This window comes from Poeciliopsis prolifica, unplaced genomic scaffold (assembly GCF_027474105.1).
Source record: "Poeciliopsis prolifica strain line A6 unplaced genomic scaffold, Auburn_PproV2 SCAFFOLD014, whole genome shotgun sequence".
Taxonomy (NCBI): Eukaryota; Metazoa; Chordata; class Actinopteri; order Cyprinodontiformes; family Poeciliidae; genus Poeciliopsis; species Poeciliopsis prolifica.
In genome coordinates, this window is record NW_026562389.1 from 13,045,001 (window position 1) to 13,071,703 (window position 26,703).

Consider the following 26,703-nt stretch of genomic DNA (forward strand, 5'->3'; position numbering starts at 1 on the left):
GAAGCAGGAGAAGCAGCGGCAGCAGCAAGATGGCGGAGCCGATCTCCGTGGGGGTGAACCTGGACGCCTTCTCTCACGCCATCAGCGGCATCCAGGCGCTTCGCTCCAGCGTCAGCCGCGTCTTCGAGTCGCTGAAGGACGGAATGAAGAACCGCGAGACTCTGGAGGGCCGCGAGAAGCGGTTCATCTCCGAGTTCCAGGACACCCTGCAAGCCGTCAACCGGGACCTGAAGTAAGAGCCGCTCCGGACCGGAACCGCGTTTACATCTGTTGAGACCCCAGGAGTGCAGGCAGGAGGGGCAGGGGGGCAGAAGGGCAGGTTCTCAGGGACTTTACTGGACATCAGATGAGTCCCGGTCAGGGCCGTGCAGGGGCCTATGGAGGGCCGGGGGCCACAGTTAACAAGGGGCCAATTGAACAAAAACACTGAACAACCCATACTGATCAATAATCTAATTGGATCCTACTAAATCACTGCCATCATGGAGGGACATGCAAACCAAATGTCTATTTCCCCCAACAGGAATAAAGTTTCTGAGACTAGAGGCCAGAGAAGGTCAAAGGTTATGACATTATGAAATCAGTTAATTTGCTGCCATTTTACTAATGAAGCCCTAATAATATCTAATTATATGTATTAATATGTATTTAACCTCTAGAACAACTTGGCTGCAGATGATTTATAGATCTAAACGCTCAAAGGGTTTAACTCTATATAATGTTTTCTATGTTAGAACCTCTAGATCAGGGGTGTCAAACGTACGGCCCGCGGGCCGAAACCGGCCCGCTGAACGATTTAGTCCGGCCCGGGGTCTAAATGCCCCCAGCCGGACCATTATGATTGAAAAAAACAACAACATACACTTCGTTTAATTGAAAATCTGCAATTCCTATATTGTCCACGAGGGGCGCAGTTTTATTCAGAGCAGACATCGGATTTAACAGCAGATGGCAGCACTGAGCTTCAGGTTCTGTAAACAGCTTTGATTCTATCGCTTTATCAGCGTTTTATTTTGGTCCCGGCAGCCTCATCAAAGACATGTCTTTCTCAAAAAATGGAAAGGTAGACAGACACAGTGTCGGATTTTTCAAGAAAAATGGACTTCTTCTTATTTGTTCACGGAGGTGAATGGAAAACCCGTGTGCCTTGTGTGCCTGCAGCAGGTTTCGGTGCTTAAGGAATACAATATTCGCCGCCACTATGAAACTCAGCATGGTGAAAAATACAAGCACTTGCAAGGAGAACTGAGAATCAGAAGATAATGAAATGTTGACGGTCTGAGGAAACAGCAATCTGTTTTCACCCGGAGTCGAGAGGCCAGTGATGCTGCGGTGAAAGCCAGCTAGCTAACTGCTAGCCAAATAGCGTTAGCATCAAAGCCTTCCTGTGAGGGAACTGCATGCTGAAGCTGTTCAAGTTGTGTGTCCTGAGAAGCGACAAGCTTTTGCCAAGATTAGCTTGACTAGAAATACCGTCGCAGACAGGATTTCGGAACTATCTGCAGATTTGGACAACCAGCTTAAACGCAAAACGGAGTCATTTCTGGCATTTTCTGTTGCCAGTGATGAGAGAGAGTACTGATGCTGCGGATGTCGCTCAACTGTTGATGAGACGTTCACTGTCACAGAGGAGTTTCTAGAGTTGGTGCCCATGACCGACACCATGACATCTGAAGACATTTTCCGCTCCGTTGTTGGAGCGCCGGACCGAGTCGGGGTGGACCGGTCCCGCTCCGGGTGGACCGGTCCCGCACCGTAAGCCTAGCTACTGATGGTGCGCCGTCAATGCTTGGGACAAAGACAGGTGTTGTGACAAAGTTCAGAGAGAAAGTCCAAGCTGCAAATAAAGGGAGGGGAGTTTTGGACATTTCATTGTATTTTGCATCAGGAAGCATTAAGCTGCAAGTCGCTAAAATGCACCATGTCATGAAGGTGGTTCTCCGAACTGTTAATTTCATCCGAGCCAGAGCTCTCAGTCATTGTCAGTTCGTTGAGTGAAATATTTCTCATGCATGCAATACATGTTATGTATGAAAGTTTTTCTATATGTATATATTTTATGCATCAACAAGAAAGGCGACAAATGTACTTAATCAAATGTCTGTTTAAAACACTTAACATTTCAAATGTGTGAAGCTCGCTAATTTGTTTAAATTGCTTCCCAGATGTAGAAAATTGATTTTAAATCATTTCTTAATTTTTATCTGTTTGATGTATTTTTTCATGCAGGACAGTGTTTGAAGTTCCAAAAACTGTCAATAAATGTTTTGCAACTTTGTAGAATCACTGCGATCAGTTCTTACGCATAATGCACTTAAATAAATGTTTAACTGAGTAAAATTATTGTTGAAATTGTATATTAAAAAGTCTGAAGTTATTCATAATATATTTTTGTAAAAGTGAAATTTGTTTAATATAAAAATCAACGAGTCCACTTTCATTAGTTCTATTTAATCTTGCAATGAGTTAATTTGTGCGGCCCCTGGAGATCAGATTAAGCTGAATGTGGCCCCTAAACCAAAATGAGTTTGACACCCCTGCTCTAGATCTACAATTATAAGACTGGAATATAGAAAACTCAGTAGCTGCTGGCAGGGGCCCTTCAGGGGCCTCCAGACATCAGGGGCCCCTATTAATAGTCTAGTTGTAACATAGATCTAAACCTCTAGCATCATTTATAGAGAATGACAATGTTATTAAATTTTATTTTATGCATTGAGCAGAGAGAAAAAATATTGTGTATTTAGGATTTAATTAGGATGTTTAGTTTGTAAAAGTTTAAAGAATCATCTTGATAAAACAAAACCAACCCTCTGCACCGTACCCTAACCCTTACCCTAACCCTAGTCACCTGAAAATTAGTGCTTTAGGAGTTTTTCAGAAAATTCAATTTAGGGAAAACTATGATCCAGAACCCGATCTGGACTCTCCTGCTGGACCAGGCTGTTTCCTGAAACCATGTTGCTAACAGATGGCTAATGGGTTAGCTAACAGATGGCTAATGGGTTAGCTAACAGATGGCTAATGGGTTAGCTAACAGATGGCTAATGGGTTAGCTAACAGATGGCTAATGGGTTAGCTAACAGATGGCTAATGGGTTAGCTAACAGATGGCTAATGGGTTAGCTAACAGATGGCTAATGGGTTAGCTAACAGATGGCTAATGGGTTAGCTAACAGATGGCTAATGGGTTAGCTAACAGATGGCTAATGGGTTAGCTAACAGATGGCTAATGGGTTAGCTAACAGATGGCTAATGGGTTAGTTAACAGATGGCTAATGGGTTAGCTAACAGATGGCTAATGGGTTAGCTAACAGATGGCTAATGGGTTAGCTAACAGATGGCTAATGGGTTAGCTAACAGATGGCTAATGGGTTAGCTAACAGATGGCTAATGGGTTAGCTAACAGATGGCTAATGGGTTAGCTAACAGATGGCTAATGGGTTAGTTAACAGATGGCTAATGGGTTAGCTAACAGATGGCTAATGGGTTAGCTAACAGATGGCTAATGGGTTAGCTAACAGATGGCTAATGGGTTAGTTAACAGATGGCTAATGGGTTAGCTAACAGATGGCTAATGGGTTAGCTAACAGATGGCTAATGGGTTAGCTAACAGATGGCTAATGGGTTAGCTAACAGATGGCTAATGGGTTAGCTAACAGATGGCTAATGGGTTAGCTAACAGATGGCTAATGGGTTAGCTAAAGCAGTGACAGGAAGTCCTGTGTTGGCCAGTGGGCGTGGTTCCCTGGTTGCTAGGTAACCAGGGTGTCTGCTGTCCCGCAGTGAGCTGGAGCGTCTCAGCGGCCTGGTGGGTCGACCCTCAGAGTCCCATCCGCTCCATAACAGCGGGCTGCTGAGTTTGGACCCGGTTCAGGACAAAACTCCTCTCTACTCTCAGCTGCTGCAGGCCTACAAGTGGTCCAACAAGGTGAGGCCCGGCCTGATGCTGTTGCCATGGTGACATGCCTTTCCCTCACCTGAGTGAAGGTGCCTCCCCCCCCCCCCCAAACCCCCCCCCCCAACCCCCCCCCCCCCCCTCCCTCAATCGACTCGACTACATTTGTTCAGCAAATGTAGTCGAGTCGATTGACACCAATTTTCCCTGATTTGAAGAAGGTGGGGGAGATGGTTGACCTTTGATGACCTCTATGAACTATTATTATTATTAATAAACTATTAATAATAGTTGATAGTTGTATCATTTGTAATGTCAGCTCTTTCAATGGACACATTTTCATGCACAAACAGTTGATTGACACCAAATGTATGTATTTTTGCAAAAGTGAGCAGGGCCGGCCGGGGAAGTAGTTGACCTCTGATGACCCCTGGAGAATATTTTTCTTAATATCTTTAGAATGATAGCAACACAAACGTCTGACATCAGTTTTGTCTGATTTGGAGAAGGTGGGGGACCAACTTCACTCAGGTCTTTCCCTCTGGTGTCCACCTGGTCCAACGCAGCCCGACCCAGAGGTCGGGTTCTGCCGGTTACATCCGGGCCTTTACTCAGGCTGCTGCCATGGCAACGGCACCTCGGCTACACTTGATGTCCCGGCTCCTGTCCTGTAACCATGACAACAAGCAGCACCGTGCATGCTGGTTCCGGTTCTGGTTTCAGCTGCAGTACCACGCCGGGTTGGCCTCCAGTCTGCTGAACCAGCAGTCGCTGAAGCGATCGGCCAATCAGATGGGAGCATCGGCCAAGAGACGGCCCAAAGTCCAGCCCAGTACGCTGGTGCTGCCGCCGCAGTGAGTCCTAGTGACGGGTCACCCGGACGCCGCACCTGTAGCCGCACCTGTAGCTGCACCTGTAGCTGCACCTGTAGCCGCACCTGCCACTGGCCTCTGCTTCTCCCTCTGCAGGTATGTGGATGATGTCATTTCCCGGGTCGGCAGAATGTTTCCGGATATGACCATCGAGCTCTTCAGACCCAACGGGACGTCAGCTGTGCTGCTGGTACGTCAGAGCTGATTACAGCCCAGGGAACGGGTGGAGGAGGCGTCTCGGGGGTGGAGGAGGCGTCTCGGGGTGGAGGAGGCGTCTCGGGGGTGGAGGAGGCGTCTCGGGGGTGGAGGAGGCGTCTCGGGGGTGGAGGAGGCGTCTCAGAGGTGGAGGAGGCGTCTCGGGGGTGGAGGAGGCGTCTCGGGGGTGGAGGAGGCGTCTCGGGGGTGGAGGAGGCGTCTCGGGGGTGGAGGAGGCGTCTCGGGGGTGGAGGAGGCGTCTCGGGGGTGGAGGAGGCGTCTGTCTCAGCTCTCTTGTCCTCAGGTGACCCTTGGGAAGGTGCTGAAGGCGATCGTTGTGATGCGTTCTCTGTTCATCGACAGAACCGTCGTCAGAGGTTTTAATGAGAATGTCCACAGTGAGGACGGAAAGGTGAGGCTCACCTGGGCAGCGTCTTCATGGTAACCCGGGCAGGTTCCAATCATGTCTCCACGCTAATGCTTGTGTCTTTGTCCCAGCTGGACATTTGGACAAAGTCTCAGTACCTGGTTTTCCAGAAAGTAAGTCTGTCCTTCCTCTATGTTTCTGGTCAGGTACTTTGAGTGTTCAGCTTTCTGATTGGTTGTGTGGTTGCTAGGTAACTGATCATGCTACAACAGCCCTGCTGCACTACCAGCTGCCCCAGATGCCCGACGTGGTCGTCCGCTCCTTCATGGTGAGTCGCTTTTCATCTGCTGCCTCTTTACTTGTTTCTCTGTCTCACCTGTCTGTCCCACCTGTCTGTCCCACCTGTCTGTCCACAGACGTGGCTCCGCAGCTACATCAAGCTGTTCCAGTCTTCGTGTCAGCGCTGTGGCCGGTTCCTGCAGGACGGTCTGCCTCCAACATGGAGGGACTTTAGGACCCTGGAGGCGTTCCACGACACCTGCCGTCTGTAAACAGTCCATGTTTGTTTCCTGTCTGTAAATAAAGTTTGGAGTTTTTTTCAGTTGAGTAGTCTTTTTGCTGCGATGACTTCATCGCCGAACCAGCAGAACCCGATTCCTCCTCAGCAAGCAAGTGGCCACAGTGGGAAGGAAGAACAGCTGAAGGTTTGACTCAGAAACCATCAAGTTAAATCTCAGAGGTTTAAACCTGAAGCTTTTAGTGTCCAGCAGATAATGAGACGTGTGAATGAAACGTTTCTACGTCACTAAATCCAGAATTCAGATCTAGATGGACCAAACGCTGCTGCCTTCAGCCAGAGCAGCTGTGACATCACTTCCTGGACACAGGAGCTCATGTTTGAGACGATGTCAATAATTTGGTTGAATCAGAATCGCATGAAGTTTGGCAACTGGACTAAATGAACCTGGGATGATTTGAATATCTTTGTTAGAAAACATCAGTGAAGTCGCAATTTTAAAACTGTATTGTCTCAAAATCTCATCACGAAACCCAGGAATTGATATTTAGAATATCTTTTGCAGAAAGTCATTTCATAGAAACCTTTATACATAATTATGAAATTAATATCGTTTTGTGGGGGTATTTAGGAATTGATTAGATTTTTTTATATCTTCACTTGCTCTTTATTATCTCCATGTTATTCCAAGCTAACTTCTATCTGCATAAAACAGATGGTTTTATGGGTAAAAATCATGCCTTTGATCACCGACCAATAAACTGTTTATTACATTTTAATTTATATTTTCTTCCATCTTGGAAATACCCAGAAGTCCTGGGTTCGATTCCCAGCCCAGGCTCTTTCTGTGTGGAGTCTGCATGTTCTCCCTGTGCATGGCGGGTTCTCTCCAGGTTCTCCAGGTTCTCCAGGTTCCTCCCACAGTCCAAAAATATGACTATCAGATTAGTTGGGTGTGTGTGTGTGTGTGTGTGTGTGTGTGTGTGTGTGTGTGTGTGTGTGGCAGGCAGGCGAAGTTACAGAGCGACTTGATCTAAATCTCCTCAACGGTTATTAAAGATGATCAGACAGCAAAGGATTATGGGTAAACATGTCAGCATCAGCAAATAGCAACTAAGATCAAATCAATAAGTAAGATTATTATTTTAAAGCTGTTGGGATTCTCCACTGACGGCCAATGAAAACATGAAAAACTGAAATATTAATCAGCAATAAAATATAAAAACCCTGAATGTGAGTTAATGAAAGTTTAATAGCTGCTATTATTATTTTATTAATAATAATAAACTATTATTGATAAGATACAGACAAGATTCTGAGTTCCTGAATATTATCAGTGTCAGGAGGAAGATCTATAAAGTAACTAGTCACTGTTTAGTCCTTGTGAGTTGGAGAAGTGAAGCACCTGGCAACTCAGAGGATCTGGACACCAAATAAGTCAAGAACAAGAAATAAAAAAGAATGCAGGAGCCGCGGAGAGGAATGTAGAGAAACCTCAGAGTCCTCTAGTCCTCTGAATCCTCTAGTCCTCTGAATCCTCTAGTCCTCTGAGTCCTCTTGTCGTCTCATTCTCTGAGTCCATGTTTGCTGAACTGGAAGCATCTGAATCCAGTTAAAACAGGAAGCATGCAGGGTCGATGGGTTGAGCTCTAGATCTGTAGATCAGTTTTTAAAATGACTCTTGATGTTTCTGACTGATGACTTGGACCAGCGGTGATCAATACATCAATCAGGTTTTGAGTCTCTGCAGCAGGTGACAAACTGAAGACCAACAGGAAGCTGAGAGCAGAACTTCCTGTTCTGACAGGCTTATCAAAATATTCACTAAGATCCTAAACATTTGTAGCTTCATTAAAGAATCATAAAATATCAACAAAACATGTTAAAATGAATATGATCAGTAATTATTGTTAAGAAAGACCGACTGACAGCAGATCAGGAGTTTAAAGCAGCCAATCAGCCGCCGCTGAGTTCATGAGAGGCTCATTAATAATCAATACATATCAAGCCTGGAAACCTGATATCGTAACGGACTGAATGTTTTCACCTAATCTCTGCTTGTATTGAGCATATTGAGGTCAAAGTTCACATCCACCATCACTGACTGCAACCAGCTTGTGACTGAGAAACCAGTAACCTACTGAAACCAGTAACCTACTGAAACCAGTAACCTACTGAAACCAGTAACCTACTGAAACCAGTAACCTGTTGAAACCAGTAACCTACTGAAACCAGTAACCTACTGAAACCAGTAACCTGCTGAAACCAGTAACCTGTTGAAACCAGTAACCTGCTGAAACCAGTAACCTGTTGAAACCAGTAACCTGTTGAAACCAGTAACCTACTGAAACCAGTAACCTGTTGAAACCAGTAACCTGCTGAAACCAGTAACCTACTGAAACCAGTAACCTGTTGAAACCAGTAACCTATTGAAACCAGTAACCTACTGAAACCAGTAACCTGTTGAAACCAGTAACCTGCTGAAACCAGTAACCTACTGAAACCAGTAACCTGCTGAAACCAGTCACCTGTTGAAACCAGTAACCTGCTGAAACCAGTAACCTGCTGAAACCAGTAACCTGTTGAAACCAGTAACCTGCTGAAACCAGTCACCTGCTGAAACCAGTAACCTACTTAAACCAGTAACCTACTGAAACCAGTAACCTACTGAAACCAGTAACCTACTGAAACCAGTAACCTGCTGAAACCAGTAACCTGTTGAAACCAGTAACCTGCTGAAACCAGTAACCTGTTGAAACCAGTAACCTGCTGAAACCAGTAACCTGTTGAAACCAGTCACCTGCTGAAACCAGTAACCTGCTGAAACCAGTAACCTATTGAAACCAGTAACCTGTTGAAACCAGTAACCTGCTGAAACCAGTAACCTGCTGAAACCAGTAACCTGTTGAAACCAGTAACCTACTGAAACCAGTAACCTGCTGAAACCAGTAACTTACTGAAACCAGTAACCTGTTGAAACCAGTAACCTACTGAAACCAGTAACCTGTTGAAACCAGTAACCTACTGAAACCAGTAACCTGTTGAAACCAGTAACCTCCTGAAACCAGTAACCTACTGAAACCAGTAACCTACTGAAACCAGTAACCTGGTCCCTGCATCAGGTTTTCTATCATTTTATCATTTCTGATAGAACTGATGGATATTTGTATAGAAATGATCAACATGGTTTCATTTCCAGTTTCTGTGTCTTGGTGTCATGAGGCGGATCTCAGCGGCTGCTGGGAGAACAACTGGATGTTGGTGCCGGACGGTTTGGGCTCCGCTGATCTAGAATGAATGACTGGTGTTGACCCCTAACCCCTGGAGACCTTTCACGTTAAGTGCATAGATCTCAGCTGAGGTGATATGCCTGTGATTGTTCGCTCCACCAATGACGTCATTGCGCATGCGCCACACGGAAACAAGTGAATTTGTCCACACCGAGCCTCAGCATCTCTCTGTGACGACAGAGTCCACAGAGGGGACGCGCGGCGCGAGACCGATACTGGTCCACGGACAGCCGCGCGGGGACACGGTCCGCTCCGTCCGCAGGATGCGCGCCGCAGCCGCCAGCAGCAGCAGCAGCAGGTCACACTGAACGAGGTTCGGTACCGGGACGCGGGGCCGCTGCAGATCGGAACCATGAGCTGCAACTGGGGCACCGAGCTGTGGGTAGGTGTGCATGTTCTCACATGAGCGCGTGGCAGCGGCCCTCGCGCCTCCTTCTGCCATAGCAACACGGTGGGTGACGACAGCGTCTGGCTCTGCAGCATCATGGAGGATGCGGGGCGCTGCGGGTTTACGGCATGGAATATCTCCTGATCAGTAATCAATAATCTGGAAGCTCAGTCCTGCACATGACTGCAGTTTCAACCCGAACTGGTTTCCATGTCAGCAGGGGGCCTGCAAGACAAAACCCCGGGCAGCAGCGGCTGTTTGCTGCTGTGAGGTCAGAGGTTAAAGCTGAACACACCTGATCCCGTTGCTCCTCCTCCCGTCAGGTGGAGGCGCTGTTCTCCTGCTAGACATCAAATCAGAGGAACGTGATTTGAGCTGCTAACCTGCAAAGCTTCTGCAGCTCCAGCGTTGATCTGCTGCCCAAATGAATCGGTGGTTCTGGTTCTGCTGAACCCAAAGATTCAAATCAAATGAGAAAAAAAAAAAAAACTCTGGAAAACCCTCTGACTTCCTGACAGTCTTAGCATCGTTCCCAGAAAGTTGAGAAAACCACAAGAGCAAAAATATTCCTGATGCTGCTGACATGCACAGCCTTTCTAATAACTGCTTTATAATAGTTCTGGGGTTAGGGTTAGCCTGCCGCTACGTTCTGATTCACACAGCTTCCTGTGCAGCTTCATTTATATGCAGACGACTGTCAAATCTACTTCCCTTCAAAACAAGATGGTCGACTGGACTCACTTGATGACATCAAAAGATGGATGGTGATGACTTTCCTCTATTCTAATGTGAATCAGAACAATTTAAAGTCACTTCAGCGTCAGGCCTGTTTGTCTTTTGTATTTAGAGCATAGAATAGAACATATAGATCCAGTCCTGATTTAAAACCAGCTGTAGTCACGTCTACAGGTCTATAGATCTATACACCACAGATCAGCTGATACCAAACCTACAGAGACACCAAAACGCTGATCATGGAGACCGACCCTCGAGGAATGCAGCCAGATACTGAAGGGTTCTTAGTTATAGGGAAGGCAGATTAGTTATATAGATGCATTGTCAGGCGAACACACACACACACACACACACACACACACATGTTGTCAGGCTGTCATTGTGGGGATACATACCCTAACCCCCTATTGGGGCTCCTTCCCCTCGGGGGCATTACCCTTCGGTCCCCATGAGGACCAGCTGGGGCCTCACACAGCCATCAATCCAGAGTATTGGGGCAGCAGGTGCTCCAGGTAAGGAGGATTGGCTGCTCACCTGGATGGCGTCAGGTGACTGCAGCGCCATTGAGCTGTGAGATGGCGGGTGAACCAGGAAATGTTCTTCTTTTTCTGCTGTTCCAGGACCAGTTTGATAACCTGGAGAAACACACCGGCTGGGGGATCGACTTCCTGGAGCGATACACCAAGTTCGTCAAGGAGCGGGCCGACATCGAGCTGAGCTACGCCAAGCAGATCAGGTAGGTTCACCTGCACGCCGCATCCAGCGGGCCCTCAGCATCTCCACCGACCCGTCGCTGTCCCCGTCCGTCTGCAGGAGCCTGTCCAAGAAGTTCCACCTGAAGAGGAGCAGAGAAGACGACAGCAGGTCAGCGGTTCACTGCATGGATGGATGTCGTTCTCCCATTTATGTCGACGCCGTCACGTTAGACATTGCTAACCTGGAGGGCTGTGGAGGTCAAAGATCATTCAGAAGTGCGATCTGCTTGGCTCGTTTAGGTTCACCTGGTGTGTGGCGTTTGCAGCGACGCTGCAGCAGCTGAACGAAATGGCGGCTCAGAGAGAAGACCTGGCCGACTGCCTGCACACGCAGATCGCCTGCGACCTGACACGCTACACGCAGGAGCTGAAAACCGAGAGGAAGACGGTGAGCCGGGGCGGGGGTCCAGGGGCGGAGCTGGGAGTCCAGGGGTCACGCCAGGGTGGGCTGCGGGTCAACAGGGACCTCTCTGATCATGGAGCAGAGGCCTGGTCATGGTCAGAGGAACCTTGTAGGCATTTCTCATTCAAACAAATTTCTCTCATTTCAGCATTTCCAAGATGGCCGCCGTGCTCAACAGCACATAGAAAACTCCTGGAAGCAGCTGGAGTCTGTAAGTTACGTTTGACCCCTCCCTCCCCCTGAGCCATCTCAGTTCATTCAGTCTGTCACAGTTTGAGGACTAGGGTTAGCTCCTCCCACTCCTCCTCTGTAGCTCCTCCCACACTCTCCTCTGTAGCTCCTCCCACTCCTCCTCTGTAGCTCCTCCCACACTCTCCTCTGTAGCTCCTCCCACTCCTCCTCTGTAGCTCCTCCCACACTCTCCTCTGTAGCCCCTCCCACTCCTCCTCCGTAGCTCCTCCCACTCGCTCCTCTGTAGCTCCTCCCACTCCTCCTCTGTAGCTCCTCCCACTCCTCTGTAGCTCCTCCCACTCCTCCTCTGTAGCTCCTCCCACTCCTCCTCTGTAGCTCCTCCCAGTCCTCCTCTGTAGCTCCTCCCACTCTCTCCTCTGTAGCCCCTCCCACTTTCTCCTCTGTAGCTCCTCCCACACTCTCCTCTGTAGCTCCTCCCACTCCTCTGTAGCTCCTCCCACTCCTCCTCTGTAGCTCCTCCCACTCTGTAGCCCCTCCCACTTTCTTCTCTGTAGCCCCTCCCACTCCTCCTCTGTAGCTCCTCCCACACTCTCCTTTGTAGCTCCTCCCACTCCTCTGTAGCTCCTCCCACTCTTTCCTCTGTAGCTCCTCCCACTCTTTCCTCTGTAGCTCCTCCCACTATGTAGCCCCTCCCACTTTTTCCTCTGTAGCTCCTCCCACTTTCTCCTCTGTAGCTCCTCCCACTCTCTCCTCTGTAGCTCCTCCCACTCCTCTGTAGCTCCTCCCACTCCTCCTCTGTAGGGTTTGGCGTCTCAGCTCCTGGTCGATGCTCTGCAGTGTCAGCAGGTTTTTGGCTCACCAGGTGAAGCTTTGGGGAGATCAGTTGCACATGAGCAACATTGGGTTCATTGGAGACCCACCGTAACATGCCGGTTGTATGGCGGCCATGTTGGTGGGTGATTTTGTTAGGGTCGCTTTTGCAGCCACACATCAGGGAAACGGTTCCCGCGTCTGAAAGGTGGCGACTGTTTCCACGTTTTGCGTGTTTTTCAGAGTAAGCGTCGGTTTGAGCGAGATTGCAAGGAGGCGGAGCGCGCGCAGCACGTCTCAGACAGGATCGACCTGGACAACAAGGCGGATGGAGAAAAGGTTTCACTCACACTTTACCTGTTCCAGTTCAGAGCAGTTTAGTTTGTCCTGTCCTGACCTGATGTCTCTCTCTGTGTTTTGCCTCAGCGCTGCTCTCTCAAGGTACAGTCTTCCTCTCTCATCCACGTTCGTCGTATTTCTGAAATGAAATTTATGCACTAAAAGCTGAAGTTGGTGTTTTCTGGCTTCAGGCTCGACAAGCTGCTCAGCAGAAGCAACAAGCTGCTGAGGAGTCCAGGAAGGAATATGTGACCAGTCTGAACCAGTTCAACCAGGACCAGCACCAGCACTACCGCACACTGGTTCCAGTTATATACCAGGTGAGGGACTGGGGCGTGACCATCAATAGAGTCAGAGGAAAGCAGCTCCATTTAACCCCTGCACCATTTCTTAAGAGAAGGTTTTATTAAAAGTGAGTCACGTGGGCGGGCGAACAAGATGGCGGCCGGCTAGCGGCTCTCCGTTCCCTACATGTAATTAATGGCTGCACTCTGGGGCTCTTTCTTTGTGTCGTTGTCCGTAAGACTGGTAGCAGTGTCTGCTTGTGAACTCCTTTATGTGAAAAAGGCACTTTAAGGTACTTTTTCTTTAAGGGTAACCCAACGAAACACTCAGAGTCCAGGCGCGTGTCGATCCGCAACATCCCGCCATATGAGGAGCAACTGGGGGAAACGGCTCCTCCTAATCTGACCACTTTGTTCTTGGAAGTGCTTGAAATGAAGCAAGCTAACGGCAGCCATGTTGGGCCTCATGCAAGTTCTCCAAAACCACAGGAAGAGGAATAATGTGAGACGTATTGGGCTGAAAGAGGCGATCGGTACTGGTCGGTTCTGAGCTGTTTGTGATGATGCCGAGTTTGAGATTGAGTGAGGCCACTGGCTCCGAACCGAACCGAACCGAGACCCGAGACATTTCTTATTGGATTCCTGAGGCATTCAGGAAGGGTGAAGCAGAGCCAATGAAAGGATTTCACCTTCAAAACTTTATATTGGAGAACATTATTTAGTGACTGAAGTGGAAGCTTAGCAGTTCTGGTTAGCTTAGCATTGAACCATTGATATCATGACGAAAGCAGAAGCTGCAGATGCAGCTGATCCTTCACCATCATATCTACCTGTTAATATCTGAGACAGAGGCGTTTGTTAGAATAAGACAGGATCAGATGGGAAACAGGTTTGGTTGGAATTAAATTAAAGACTAATCCAGATCGCCACAGATCTATTTTGTGCATTAATCTGTTTGAGCGACTTTATTAAATGCAGCCACAACGTGTCACTGAAATGACGGGATATGATTCATATGCACTGATATTACAGGCTATTGAGTCCCACATAGTATCGCTAACATCTATTTAGCAAAGTTTAATAATTAATAAAGAGTGGAATTAAACTAAAATTTTTTCAAATATAGGGACAAAATAGCCTAAAACAACATATTTAGTCCTGATTTCTTTACAGCAATGACTTTGCAGACCAAACTAAAGCCATTTATAAATATATGTGCTGCAGCGGCGTAGGAGTTTAGCACTAAATAAAGAACGGCTTCTTTATTTAAATTCAATAAAGCTTACCGTAATCTGCAATGGAATAAAACACATGAAACAAAACTTCCACAGGTAGGACAGATTTATAAGAAATCTGCTGAGTCAGCAGAATGTCGATGTGCATCACCACAAGGTAGCACGGATTGACGGGTAGCACAGATGAACAGAACACCTGTTGGAGAACGAACAGGGGGACGACACCCCAAACTCAACCGACTGTCATCCCTCGGAGCCCCAGACGGAACCGGACCGAGCCGCCGCCGCCGCCGCGGACCGAGCCGCTTAGTCATCCTGTTCTTTCTTTCCTGCTGCCGCACAGAGCAGCAATGGAGAAGGTTTTAAGTTTTTTAAATTTTTCAAATAGTTTTTTTTTTGTTTACATGATGGAAATGTTCATTGCCCATGGAAATAGTTTTCTTTGTGGATGTCTGCTCTGAGATAGGTTGGATATATCTGCTCAAAGTGTTTTGTCACAGGTTAAAAACGTGTATCAATCTATCATCTGGAATGACTGGAAAATATATCAAATTCACATCTTGGATGTGGGAATCCAGCCAAAAGGCACAAAATATTGGCTTATTTTAATACAAATCAAGCAGATATCATTTTTCTCCAAGAGTCCCACCTAAATGAGTTTAAGACAGGACATATTTTTCATAGCTCATATTTTAGTAATCAAGTAATCTATCAATTATTCTTACAATCAATCGAGTAATCAGATAAAAAAAAGGATTAAATAAAGCATTGTTAATCTATTCCAACAGCAGTATTACTATGGGATATCAACCTTATTCTCATGAATCCTATTCTAGGATCAATCTGTTTTTAATTTCAAATCTCACTGAATGATGTGAAGCTGTGATATGAAAACCGTTTGACTCACTGACCATGCAGCTACTGAACTGTACTTAAAGTTATGACTGGTGAATAAGAGGCTGAGGTTCGGGTTTCCTGCAGACATGCTGTAAGGAACCGAACTGCAGCTGCAGTCAGAACTAATGGCAGCTTTTTAAACAAACCCACAGCACATTGTTATTCCTTATGTTTATTGAAACTTTGGCAGCGAGCGTGACGATGAATTAGGACATCAGAGGGATATTATGGAGACAACAAGAACTCAAAATGCTTCTCTATGTTTTAGGTCTCAATAAATTGGGCCAAATCTGAAGCCGTTATCCTGTGTTGGAGCCATAAATAGGAAATATTTATGGCTTGTTTTTATTTGATCATATTTAGTTAAGAAGATTGATATTTGTTCAGGCCATTTTTATTGTGAAATTTAGTTTTATTTTGAAAGGCCTACTTCCTGTCGGGCCATATATTGTATTAGAGAAACTATTGACAGGTTTTGGAGAAAGGAATTGCAAAACGGATTTATTGTCATTAATATATTTGCATTTTTTACAGATAAAGTATTTTGGTTAAATTCACGGTTTGGACATGTCCTCTAGTGTCTAAGGGACGTCGTCTTGTTGTCATTCACACTTGCTCAAAGATTTTAAATTCAAGTGGAAACGTGAAGCAAAGTGACTTGGGATGAGACTCAGACATTCACTAAATTAAATTTGGGTTTTCAAAAATCAAACTTTGAAAAGTGGGAGAAGAAAAAACACTGGAGTCAGATGAACATCATAAAAATGAAAAGTGCCTCTCAGGTTAGCATTACGATGCTTCCTATTCCACTTGATATTTTAAAAGGTCTGAACGTTTGATGAAACATTTCTAATAGATCATTTTATGTCCTGAGGAAAAGGACGTCTGGATCCTGAGTTCTGCCGTCTGTGTGCCTCCAAAACTCCCATCATGGTCATGCATGTCGGCCAATGAAGTCCTTCAACAAACTTGCTCACACATTTCAATTGGAACATAGAGCACATTTTTGAAAATGTCTACTGATGAGAAATTGTGCTGCCTCAAAATTTCAAAAGATTGCAGAAAAATATATTGCAGTGCATCAGGAAACCATGTTGCCTCCAGTTTTATGAGCTGCTGAGTTATAATTTGATTCATCAATATTAAACTTTCATGGCAGAGAGATTTGAGAATCGAGAACACAAAAGGAAAATGGTTGTGGTAAATGTGTATAGATATTATCATACAGACAACAGAATGAAAATAATGTCAGGGAATATGTGCAGATAACCTCTGACATGCAGATGACCTTTGACCTGCAGAGCATTGTTGCCATAGAAATCTCAAACAACAGAAAGTGACTTGATGTGTTTCTGACTGAATTTAGCAGCAGATCTAACATGCAACAGATTCTACCTTTCAGGTCTATAGATCTGTGAGTGATAGATTCAGTGTTTGCTAGACCTTCTGCTCATAGATTGACTGTCTGGTCGTTGCAGCGCATTCAGGACATGGAGGAGCGTCGCATCGAGCGGATCGCCGAGGCGATGCGTTCGGCAGCCGAGTCGGAGCGGAAGGTCCTTCCTGCGGCGAGCCGCTGTCTGGACGCCATGATGGACGCCGCTGAAAGCATCCAGCCCAGGAAGGTGAGGCCCCCACCTGGAGGGATGTAGAACTGCAGCTGAACATCATCATCATCTGTGTGTGTGTGTGTGTGTGTGTGTGTGTGTGTGTGTGTGTAGGACACTGGTCATGTGGTGGAGGTATATAAATCCGGCTTCGACCCTCCAGGCGACGTTGAGTTTGAAGATTACAGCGCCAACATGAGGCGGAGCATCTCTGAATCCAGTTACCTTGACAACCGGACTGAGGGGCGAAAACACAGCAGGAAGTTGTGGCCATTCCTACGGAAAAACAAGGTGACCCCCCCCCCCACACACACACACACACACACACACACACACCTTTGGACCCGGTCGGTTCTCTGGGAGATCCTGAAAGTTTCCACCAAAACATGAGAATAAAAACATGCTGGTGGCTGCTGGGGGTCACATGGTGGTGGGGGTCACATGGTGGTGGGGGTCACATGGTGGTGGGGGTCACATGGTGGTGGGGGTCACATGGTGGTGGTCACATGGTGGGGGGGTCACATGGTGGTGGTCACATGGTGGGGGGGTCACATGGTGGTGGTCACATGGTGGTGGGGGTCACATGGTGGTGGTCACATGGTGGGGGGGTCACATGGTGGGGGGTCACATGGTGGGGGGGTCACATGGTGGGGGTCACATGGTGGTGGGGGTCACATGGTGGTGGGGGTCACATGGTGGGGGGTCACATGGTGGGGGTCACATGGTGGTGGGGGTCACATGGTGGGGGGGTCACATGGTGGGGGGGTCACATGGTGGGGGGGTCACATGGTGGGGGGGTCACATGGTGGGGGTCACATGCTGGTGGGGGTCACATGGTGGTGGGGGTCACATGGTGGGGGGGTCACATGGTGGTGGTCACATGGTGGGGGGGGTCACATGGTGGTGGTCACATGGTGGGGGGGTCACATGGTGGTGGGGGTCACATGGTGGGGGGGTCACATGGTGGTGGTCACATGGTGGTGGGGGTCACATGGTGGTGGTCACATGGTGGGGGGGTCACATGGTGGGGGGGGACATGGTGGTGGGGGTCACATGGTGGTGGTCACATGGTGGGGTCACATGGTGGGGGGGTCACATGGTGGGGGTCACATGCTGGTGTGGGTCACATGGTGGGGGGGTCACATGGTGGGGGTCACATGGTGGGGGTCACATGGTGGGGGGGTCACATGGTGGGGGTCACATGGTGGGGGGGGTCACATGGTGGGGGGTCACATGGTGGGGGGGTCACATGGTGGGGGGGGTCACATGGTGGGGGTCACATGGTGGTGGGGGTCACATGGTGGTGGGGGTCACATGGTGGGGGTCACATGGTGGGGGGGTCACATGGTGGGGGTCACATGGTGGGGGTCACATGGTGGGGGTCACATGGTGGGGGGGTCACATGGTGGTGGGGGTCACATGGTGGTGGGGGTCACATGGTGGGGGTCACATGGTGGGGGGGGTCACATGGTGGGGGTCACATGGTGGGGGTCACATGGTGGGGGGGTCACATGGTGGGGGTCACATGGTGGGGGGGGTCACATGGGGGGGGTCACATGGTGGGGGTCACATGGGTGGGGGTCACATGGGGGGGGGGTCACATGGTGGGGTCACATGGTGGGGGGGTCACATGGTGGGGGTCACATGGTGGTGGGGGTCACATGGTGGGGGGGGTCACATGGTGGGGGGGGTCACATGGTGGGGGGTCACATGGTGGGGGTCACATGGTGGGGGGGGTCACATGGTGGGGGGGTCACATGGTGGGGGTCACATGGTGGGGAGGTCACATGGTGGGGGGGTCACATGGTGGTGGGGGTCACATGGTGGTGGGGTCACATGGTGGGGGGGGTCACATGGTGGGGGTCACATGGTGGTGGGGTCACATGGGGGGGGGGTCACATGTGGGGGGGTCACATGGTGGGGGTCACATGGTGGGGGGGTCACATGGTGGTGGGGTCACATGGTGGGGGGGTCACATGGTGGGGAGGTCACATGGTGGTGGGGGTCACATGGTGGTGGGGTCACATGGTGGGGGGGTCACATGGTGGGGGGGTCACATGGTGGTGGGGGTCACATGGTGGGGGGTCACATGGTGGGGGGGTCACATGGTGGGGGTCACATGGTGGGGGGGTCACATGGTGGGGGGGTCACATGGTGGGGGGGGTCACATGGTGGGGGTCACATGGTGGGGGTCACATGCTGGTGGGGGTCACATGGTGGGGGGGTCACATGGTGGGGGTCACATGGTGGGGGGTCACATGGTGGGGGGGGTCACATGGTGGGGGGGGTCACATGGTGGGGGTCACATGGTGGGGGTCACATGGTGGGGGGGTCACATGGTGGGGGGGTCACATGGTGGGGGTCACATGGTGGGGGGGTCACATGGTGGGGGTCACATGGTGGGGGGGTCACATGGTGGGGGTCACATGGTGGGGGGGGTCACATGGTGGGGGGTCACATGGTGGGGGGGGTCACATGGTGGTGGGGGTCACATGGTGGTGGGGTCACATGGTGGGGGTCACATGGTGGGGGGGTCACATGGTGGGGGTCACATGGTGGGGGGGTCACATGGTGGGGGGGTCACATGGTGGGGGTCACATGGTGGGGGTCATATGGTGGGGGTCACATGGTGGGGGGGGTCACATGGTGGGGGGGTCACATGGTGGGGGGTCACATGGTGGTGGGGGTCACATGGTGGTGGGGTCACATGGTGGGGGGGGTCACATGGTGGGGGGTCACATGGTGGGGGGGTCACATGGTGGGGGGGGTCACATGGTGGGGGGGTCACATGGGGGGGGTCACATGGTGGGGGGGTCACATGGTGGTGGGGGTCACATGGTGGGGGGGTCACATGGTGGGGAGGTCACATGGTGGGGGGGTCACATGGTGGTGGGGTCACATGGTGGGGGTCACATGGTGGGGGGGTCACATGGTGGGGGTCACATGGTGGGGGGGGTCACATGGTGGGGGTCACATGGTGGGGGTCACATGGTGGGGGGGTCACATGGTGGGGGTCACATGGTGGGGGTCATATGGTGGGGGTCACATGGTGGGGGTCACATGGTGGGGGGGTCATATGGTGGGGGTCACATGGTGGGGGGGTCACATGGTGGTGGGGGGGACATGGTGGTGGGGGGTCACATGGTGGGGGTCACATGGTGGGGGGGTCACATGGTGGGGGGTCACATGGTGGTGGGGGTCACATGGTGGGGGTCACATGGTGGGGGGGTCACATGGTGGGGGTCACATGGTGGGGGTCACATGGTGGGGGGGTCACATGGTGGTGGGGGTCACATGGTGGGGGTCACATGGTGGGGGTCACATGGTGGTGGGGGTCACATGGTGGGGTCACATGGTGGGGGGGTCACATGGTGGGGTCACATGGTGGGGGGGTCACATGGTGGTGGGGGTCACATGGGGGGGGTCATGGGGGGGGTCACATGTTGGGGTCACATGGTGGTGGGGGTCACATGGTGGGGGTCACATGGTGGTGGGGGTCACATGGTGGGGGTCACATGGTGGGGGTCACATGGTGGGGGTCACATGGTGGGGGGTCACATGGTGGTGGGGGTCACATGGTGGGGGGTCACATGGTGGGGGTCACATGGTGGGGGTCACATGGTGGTGGGGGTCCACATGGTGGGGGTCACATGGTGGGGGGTCACATGGTGGGGGGGTCACATGGTGGGGGTCACATGGTGGGGGTCACATGGTGGGGGTCACATGGTGGGGGGCACATGGTGGGGGTCACATGGTGGGGGTCACATGGTGGGGGTCACATGGTGGGGGTCATATGGTGGGGGTCACCTGATTGCCTGAACTGAAGCTTTTGTGTCTTTCTGCAGCTGCTACATCTCCTGTCGTCGCCAAGGCAACCACCGCCCCCACCCCCGACCTCACCGTCTCCTGGAGAGACGATCAACTCCACCCAGACTCCGCCCACAGGCTCCAGAGAGCCAATCACACAACGGCTTAGTGACCTCATGAGCTCTGGGTCCAGAACCAGGAAGCAGTGTCTCCGAAGCCTGAAGAGAGGGGTACACACACACACACACACACACACACACACACACACACACACACACACACACACACACACACACACACACACAGGTGGGGCATCCTCACCTGTTCCTCAGATTTTCCCCTCTTGGGTTTCAATCAGGTTTTTCTCCCAGAGAAGAATCTTTACCAACTGAACCTTCAGCCTGGTCGGCATCAGGGTTTAAAACCCCACCAGTCACTGGGAGTACTGGGAGTACTGGGAGTACTGGGACCCTCATATCACATCAGTCACTTATTAATAATATCAAAATAACCATGAAGCCTAAAACCAAATGGCTGCAACAGACACAATGTTTTGCTCTTTGTGTGGAAAATATTGTTTGTGGCGTTGTTGTCTGTTGCTATGGCAACCTGTCTGTGCGTCGCCGTGCTGACGAGTCCGACTGTAACGGGTTTCTCTTTGCTTTCAATTATACATACATATATATATATATGTATATTTGCTCAGAGAGCAAATGTTTCTGCTAAATCTGAGCTTTTAACTCATTTGTTTTGCTTCTTTCATGCTCTCCTGATTGGACAGCTGTCCCTCAAGCTGGTCAGTGAGTCACTGGTCAATGAAATCCTGCTGTTTCAAAGCCGTGCTGCGTTTGCTGACGGATGCTCCTGCTCCGTTCAGGGTTCCAGTGTAACTGACGGCAGCCAGATTCCTCCTGAGCAGAGACACAAGAAGCTTCTGGCCCGAATAAACAACATCAACCAGGAAATCCAGAGAGAGAGAGAGCAACGGTCAGCAGGACTCATACAGGACTTACTGACTCAGAGTTCTACAGTAGTACTATTTCAACATAGCAGTAAAAATTCAAAGTCGCCATCCAAGAAATGATTCAAATAAGAGTAAAGAATTTGGTAAAAGGCAAGTAATTATATCAACACAATATTCAATAAAAGTGAAGCTTCTGTTTCACTGAAACATTGATTATTGTTCTGGGTAAAACAGTCGAGTCGACGAGTCGCTGTGATGTCATAGTTTTATGAGCTGCGTCTTGCGAGGAACCGAGGACGGAATCGAACCCGGATCGAACCCGGATCGAACCCGGGACCGCCGAGGTCTAGAGGCCGCGGCGCCGTGACACGCCTTGACTGGAGCCTGCAGAACTTTTACTGCTAAATATTTGAATATTTATCCTGTAACTGCGACCCGTCGACTCGACGTGAAGTCAGAGCAGCGAGTCGACTGGATGGTGCATCTCAACTAGTATAACTAGTCATACTTAGTTACCAGACTCTGCTTATCTGCTGTCACTACTACAGCTTGTATTGGGGCAGGTTCTGGTTCTGCTGGACAGTTTGGACTGCTCTGTGTTTTAGAGATGCTCTGCTGAAGATGAGGGAGGTTTATGAACGAAGTCCTCAAATGGGCGACGCCAGAAGTTTGGAGCCTCGACTGGAGGAAGTGAAGCTGAACCTGCAGAGACTGGAGGAGGAGCTGAGGAGGAGCCAGGTGGGCACAGAGATCATGTTTCGTCGGTTGTCTGCGTTTCCTCTGGCACTGACCGGGTTCTGCTGTGTGTCTGGGTCCAGGTGTGGCTCTCGGAGGCGGACGGCGGTCTGTCCGATCACGGCGCCAGGAGGCAGAGCAACAACTCCCAGGCAACAACGCCAGGAAGCAGCAGCCTGAAGCAGCTGAGCAACCGCAGCCCTGCCAGCAGAGAGAGGTGATGGGAACCACGGACCCGCTCTGCCTCGGTTCTGGACCGGCCCCGGCTGAACTTTGCTCTCCTTTCAGCCCCGACGGCAGCTACACCGAGGACCAGGCGGCCGAAATCACCTTCAAGTCACGCAGCTCCGAGTTTGACGATGACTTCGACGATGAGGAGCCGCTACCGAGCATCGGAACCTGCAAGTCTCTTTACCCGTTCCAAGGTACCGCCTCCGTTTGGACGGGCTCGTCACTGTGGTCCTCATCATCATCATCATTAATCACCATCATTACCATCATCATCATTTCTGAAATGTTATTTTTAACAGTTAACAGAATCACAAACCTTCAAAACGGAAACGTCTGAAACGAATTTACCAACTTCTGTATCGAAGACGTTTCCAACCAGAACCGCTTTGATTCCTGCAGCAGGTCAGACTGCCGAACCAGAACCGGCCGCTGGAGTTCTGACTAGAACCAGGAGGACGGAGACACCGCCCAGTTCTACATCACCCAGTTCTATATCACCCAGTTCTACATCACCCAGTTCTATATCACCCAGTTCTATATCACCCAGTTCTATATCACCCAGTTCTACATCACCCAGTTCTACATCACCCAGTTCTATATCACCCAGTTCTACATCACCCAGTTCTACATCACCCAGTTCTATATCACCCAGTTCTATATCACCCAGTTCTACATCACCCAGTTCTACATCACCCAGTTCTATATCACCCAGTTCTATATCACCCAGTTCTACATCACCAGTTCTACATCACCCAGTTCTATATCACCCAGTTCTATATCACCCAGTTCTACATCACCCAGTTCTATATCACCCAGTTCTACATCACCCAGTTCTACATCACCCAGTTCTATATCACCCAGTTCTACATCACCCAGTTCTATATCACCCAGTTCTATATCACCCAGTTCTATATCACCCAGTTCTATATCAGCCAGTTCTATATCAGCCAGTTCTACATCACCCAGTTCTATATCACCCAGTTCTATATCACCCAGTTCTATATCAGCCAGTTCTATATCAGCCAGTTCTACATCACCCAGTTCTATATCACCCAGTTCTATATCACCCAGTTCTATATCACCCAGTTCTACATCACCCAGTTCTATATCACCCAGTTCTATATCACCCAGTTCTACATCATCCAGTTCTATATCACCCTCTATATCACCCAGTTCTATATCACCCAGTTCTACATCACCCAGTTCTACATCACCCAGTTCTATATCACCCAGTTCTATATCACCCAGTTCTACATCACCCAGTTCTACATCACCCAGTTCTACATCACCCAGTTCTATATCACCCAGTTCTACATCATCCAGTTCTACATCATCCAGTTCTACATCACCCAGTTCTACATCATCCAGTTTCTACATCACCCAGTTCTACATCACCCAGTTCTATATCACCCAGTTCTATATCACCCAGTTCTACATCACCCAGTTCTACATCATCCAGTTCTACATCACCCAGTTCTATATCACCCAGTTCTACATCACCCAGTTCTATATCACCCAGTTCTACATCACCCAGTTCTACATCACCCAGTTCTATATCACCCAGTTCTACATCACCCAGTTCTATATCACCCAGTTCTACATCACCCAGTTCTATATCAGCATTCAGCTTCTATGCTCCACAGATCTGGAACCAAGTTCCAAAAAAAACTGCAAATCCAGAGTAAAACCCAGCTGGTTGGAGCTGATCTTAATTATTAATGACCGATCAGTATATTGATCGGCGTTGCCGATGTTGACGGTGTTGACAAAACGTAACGTTTCTCTGGCTGTTTCTCTCTCTTGAGTCAAAGTTCAACCAGAAAACCTGATCAGCTTGACTTTCACGCTACGTTAAGAACACAGGAAGCTTTGGATGGGCCTTGCTCCCCGTCAGGTGTTTGTGATGCTGGTTCTGGTTTGTTCGGACTCGTCCCGCAGGTCAGAACGAAGGAACGCTGTCGATGGTGGAGGGGGAGCTGCTGTCTGTGGTGGAGGAGGACAAAGGAGACGGCTGGACCAGAGTCCGCAGGAACCTGGAGGAGGAGGGATACGTTCCCACGTCCTACATCAAGGTGTTTCTGGACGGCAGCGCCAAAGGTACCGAGTGACCTGGGACGGTTCTTCATGATCAAAGGTTAAAGGTCAACCCAGTCAGAGGATTGAGCAAAGGAATATTACAAGATTAGTGCTGTCCTGGATGGTCTAAAGATTCAGTTTCTGGGTTCGTGTCGTGGAGGTAAACACGCTTTAAAATGCAGAGTTCCTTCTAAATAGAGCCTGGAACTTAAACGGTTTCATGAAACAACAACAAAGGTTGAAGGTCAAACAGTTTGGATCCCACCAGGAAGTCAGGAGTTTCCTGAAGGTTAGAAAACTCATCACTTCCTGTCTCATTTCTGTCTCACTCCAACATGTCTGTCTCTCTGTCTGGCAGGATTTGCACAGACCAGCCGTCTTGTTTAGCTCCTCTGTCAGCCTATCAGGACGTCTTGCAACAGGAAGTGGCAGCTTCTGATTGGACAGAATTGCTCTTTGGATACTTCACCCAATCAGTGTGCAGATGGTTAACCTGTGATGAACAGCAGCCTCTAACTGACCAGTCAGCCTTCAGGACTGATTTTCATTGACCTCAGATTGACTTTGTGAAATGTTGATCTGGGGCAGAAACCAGAAAAAACTGGATGTGATTTTAACAGGAAATGAAGCAAACGTTCAGGCTGTGATGTCATTGCTGTGCTGACATCACAGCAGGTGTGAATTCAAAACATTCAGTTTCTTCTGTAAATATGAACCAACACAAATATTAACCACGCCCAAGGAGAGGGGGCGGGGCATATTGGCTCCGCCCCTTACCCAATGATTATTGAATATATTAAGTGTGAAATGTGAATGTTTTGGTTTAATAATTAGCCCACTAACAAGTTATTTAGTAACTGATTGACTGTTTTTTTATTAGTCTTACGCACGCCATTTGTAACTTCCTGTATGTACAACTTTCAAAATAAAGTCCATTCTGAGCTGAACTCTTGTGTTTCCTGTCTTAAGTAGGAAAAGCTGTGCCAGGGTCCTGCAGAGATTAAGATTGAAAGGTGGTTATTCCTCTATTTTCATCAGTTTGTGGTGGTTTTAAGGCCGAATCTTCTTCTCTCCTTTTTCTGTTTGGATCGTTGGTTGTTTTGGGTTTTGATTCATTGATTCTAGTTTCATTATTATTTGTTAGTTATTGTCTTTATTTGATTATATCATTATTATTATTTCATTTTCATTCAGCCTTTCTTACTGATTAGTTTGTTTACTTCTTGTGTCCAGTTTTCTTCTGTTCATGTCCAGTTATCGGTCCAGTCCCAGCTCTCCTTCCTGTCCTTCAGATGGACGTCCACCTTGAAGGGTTTGAGGTTCGGATCATCTCGTGGTTGGAGGGGATTTTAACTTGGCTCCAGGTGAACGGATGAATCGAAGGCCTTCGCTGCTGGTAAAGGAAACTTAATCCTAAAGAATTGGTTAACATGAAATTGTTGGATGTCTGGAGAGCCACAGTTCACAAATCTATTGATGATTGATTATTGACTGGTATCTGCTGCTGTCCCAGAGTGTTAAAGAAACAGTGACGGCGAACTGCCCTTTAAATGATCACTGCATCGTCAATGGAAAACTTGAAAAACGAGACGGAAGTTACAAACCTAATAATTATTGGAAATTTAATTCAAAGCTTCTTACAAACTTAGAGTTTTGTCAATTTATTAAGGAACTTATTCTAAATATATGAAATGACAACTCTATTATTACACCAATTCTTAAATGGCAATACTTGAAATACAGTATTAGAAAGTATTCAATTAAATTTGGTGAAGATTTACACAGAAAAATAAAAGCAGAAGAGACAATAGTGATTAAAGATCTTATGTCACTTTACTGAAAATTAAGTGACAAAGAAACAACAAATAAACTAAATGAAGTGACGGTCCAGAATAGATTTTCCTTTAGAGAAACGCAGACAGGAATATAATGCAGTTAATAGTCTAATAATTGATAGAGTGAAATGTTCTAAGAAAATAACAGAAGTATTTCATTTCTGTAGTCATCTTTATAAATCTTCATTTTTGATGAAGTAAGAAAATTTCCTTATGTGGAAAAGTTTTTCCTTTTCAGAGATTCTTCACAGCGAAGAATCTCTGAATTTGAA

General features: G+C 48.6%; 2 protein-coding genes and 1 pseudogene across 3 annotated transcripts in view; all 3 read left to right on the plus strand.

Annotated features, from left to right (window-relative positions):
- The window catches only part of med27 (mediator complex subunit 27), a 5,976-nt gene extending 44 nt beyond the window's left edge, over positions 1-5,932 (plus strand). The window contains exons 1-8 of one of the 2 annotated variants that reach the window (XM_055039928.1): positions 1-232; positions 3,786-3,930; positions 4,588-4,751; positions 4,866-4,959; positions 5,269-5,376; positions 5,463-5,504; positions 5,582-5,659; positions 5,748-5,932. The exon at positions 1-232 is cut by the window's left edge and continues 44 nt beyond it. In XM_055039928.1, the coding sequence (XP_054895903.1) occupies positions 30-232; positions 3,786-3,930; positions 4,588-4,751; positions 4,866-4,959; positions 5,269-5,376; positions 5,463-5,504; positions 5,582-5,659; positions 5,748-5,882 (969 nt within the window). In that variant the 5' untranslated portion in view covers positions 1-29 and the 3' untranslated portion in view covers positions 5,883-5,932. The remainder of the gene's footprint in view (positions 233-3,785; positions 3,931-4,587; positions 4,752-4,865; positions 4,960-5,268; positions 5,377-5,462; positions 5,505-5,581; positions 5,660-5,747) is intronic. The other variant, XM_055039929.1, reaches the window with a different exon arrangement.
- A 3,341-nt stretch (positions 5,933-9,273) lies between these two features.
- Positions 9,274-25,543, plus strand: LOC129366209 (formin-binding protein 1-like). The gene is made up of 18 exons (XM_055039927.1): positions 9,274-9,520; positions 10,882-10,997; positions 11,075-11,125; positions 11,257-11,404; positions 11,568-11,630; positions 12,665-12,760; positions 12,848-12,862; positions 12,952-13,080; positions 16,655-16,801; positions 16,898-17,074; positions 20,629-20,820; positions 21,372-21,386; positions 21,468-21,577; positions 22,160-22,292; positions 22,373-22,506; positions 22,578-22,714; positions 24,459-24,617; positions 24,955-25,543. Exons 1-18 carry the CDS (start codon positions 9,491-9,493, stop codon positions 24,981-24,983), a joined length of 1,881 nt encoding a protein of 626 aa, XP_054895902.1. The 5' UTR covers positions 9,274-9,490; the 3' UTR covers positions 24,984-25,543.
- A 70-nt stretch (positions 25,544-25,613) lies between these two features.
- Positions 25,614-26,703, plus strand: part of LOC129366210 (noelin-like) — a 33,503-nt pseudogene continuing 32,413 nt past the window's right edge.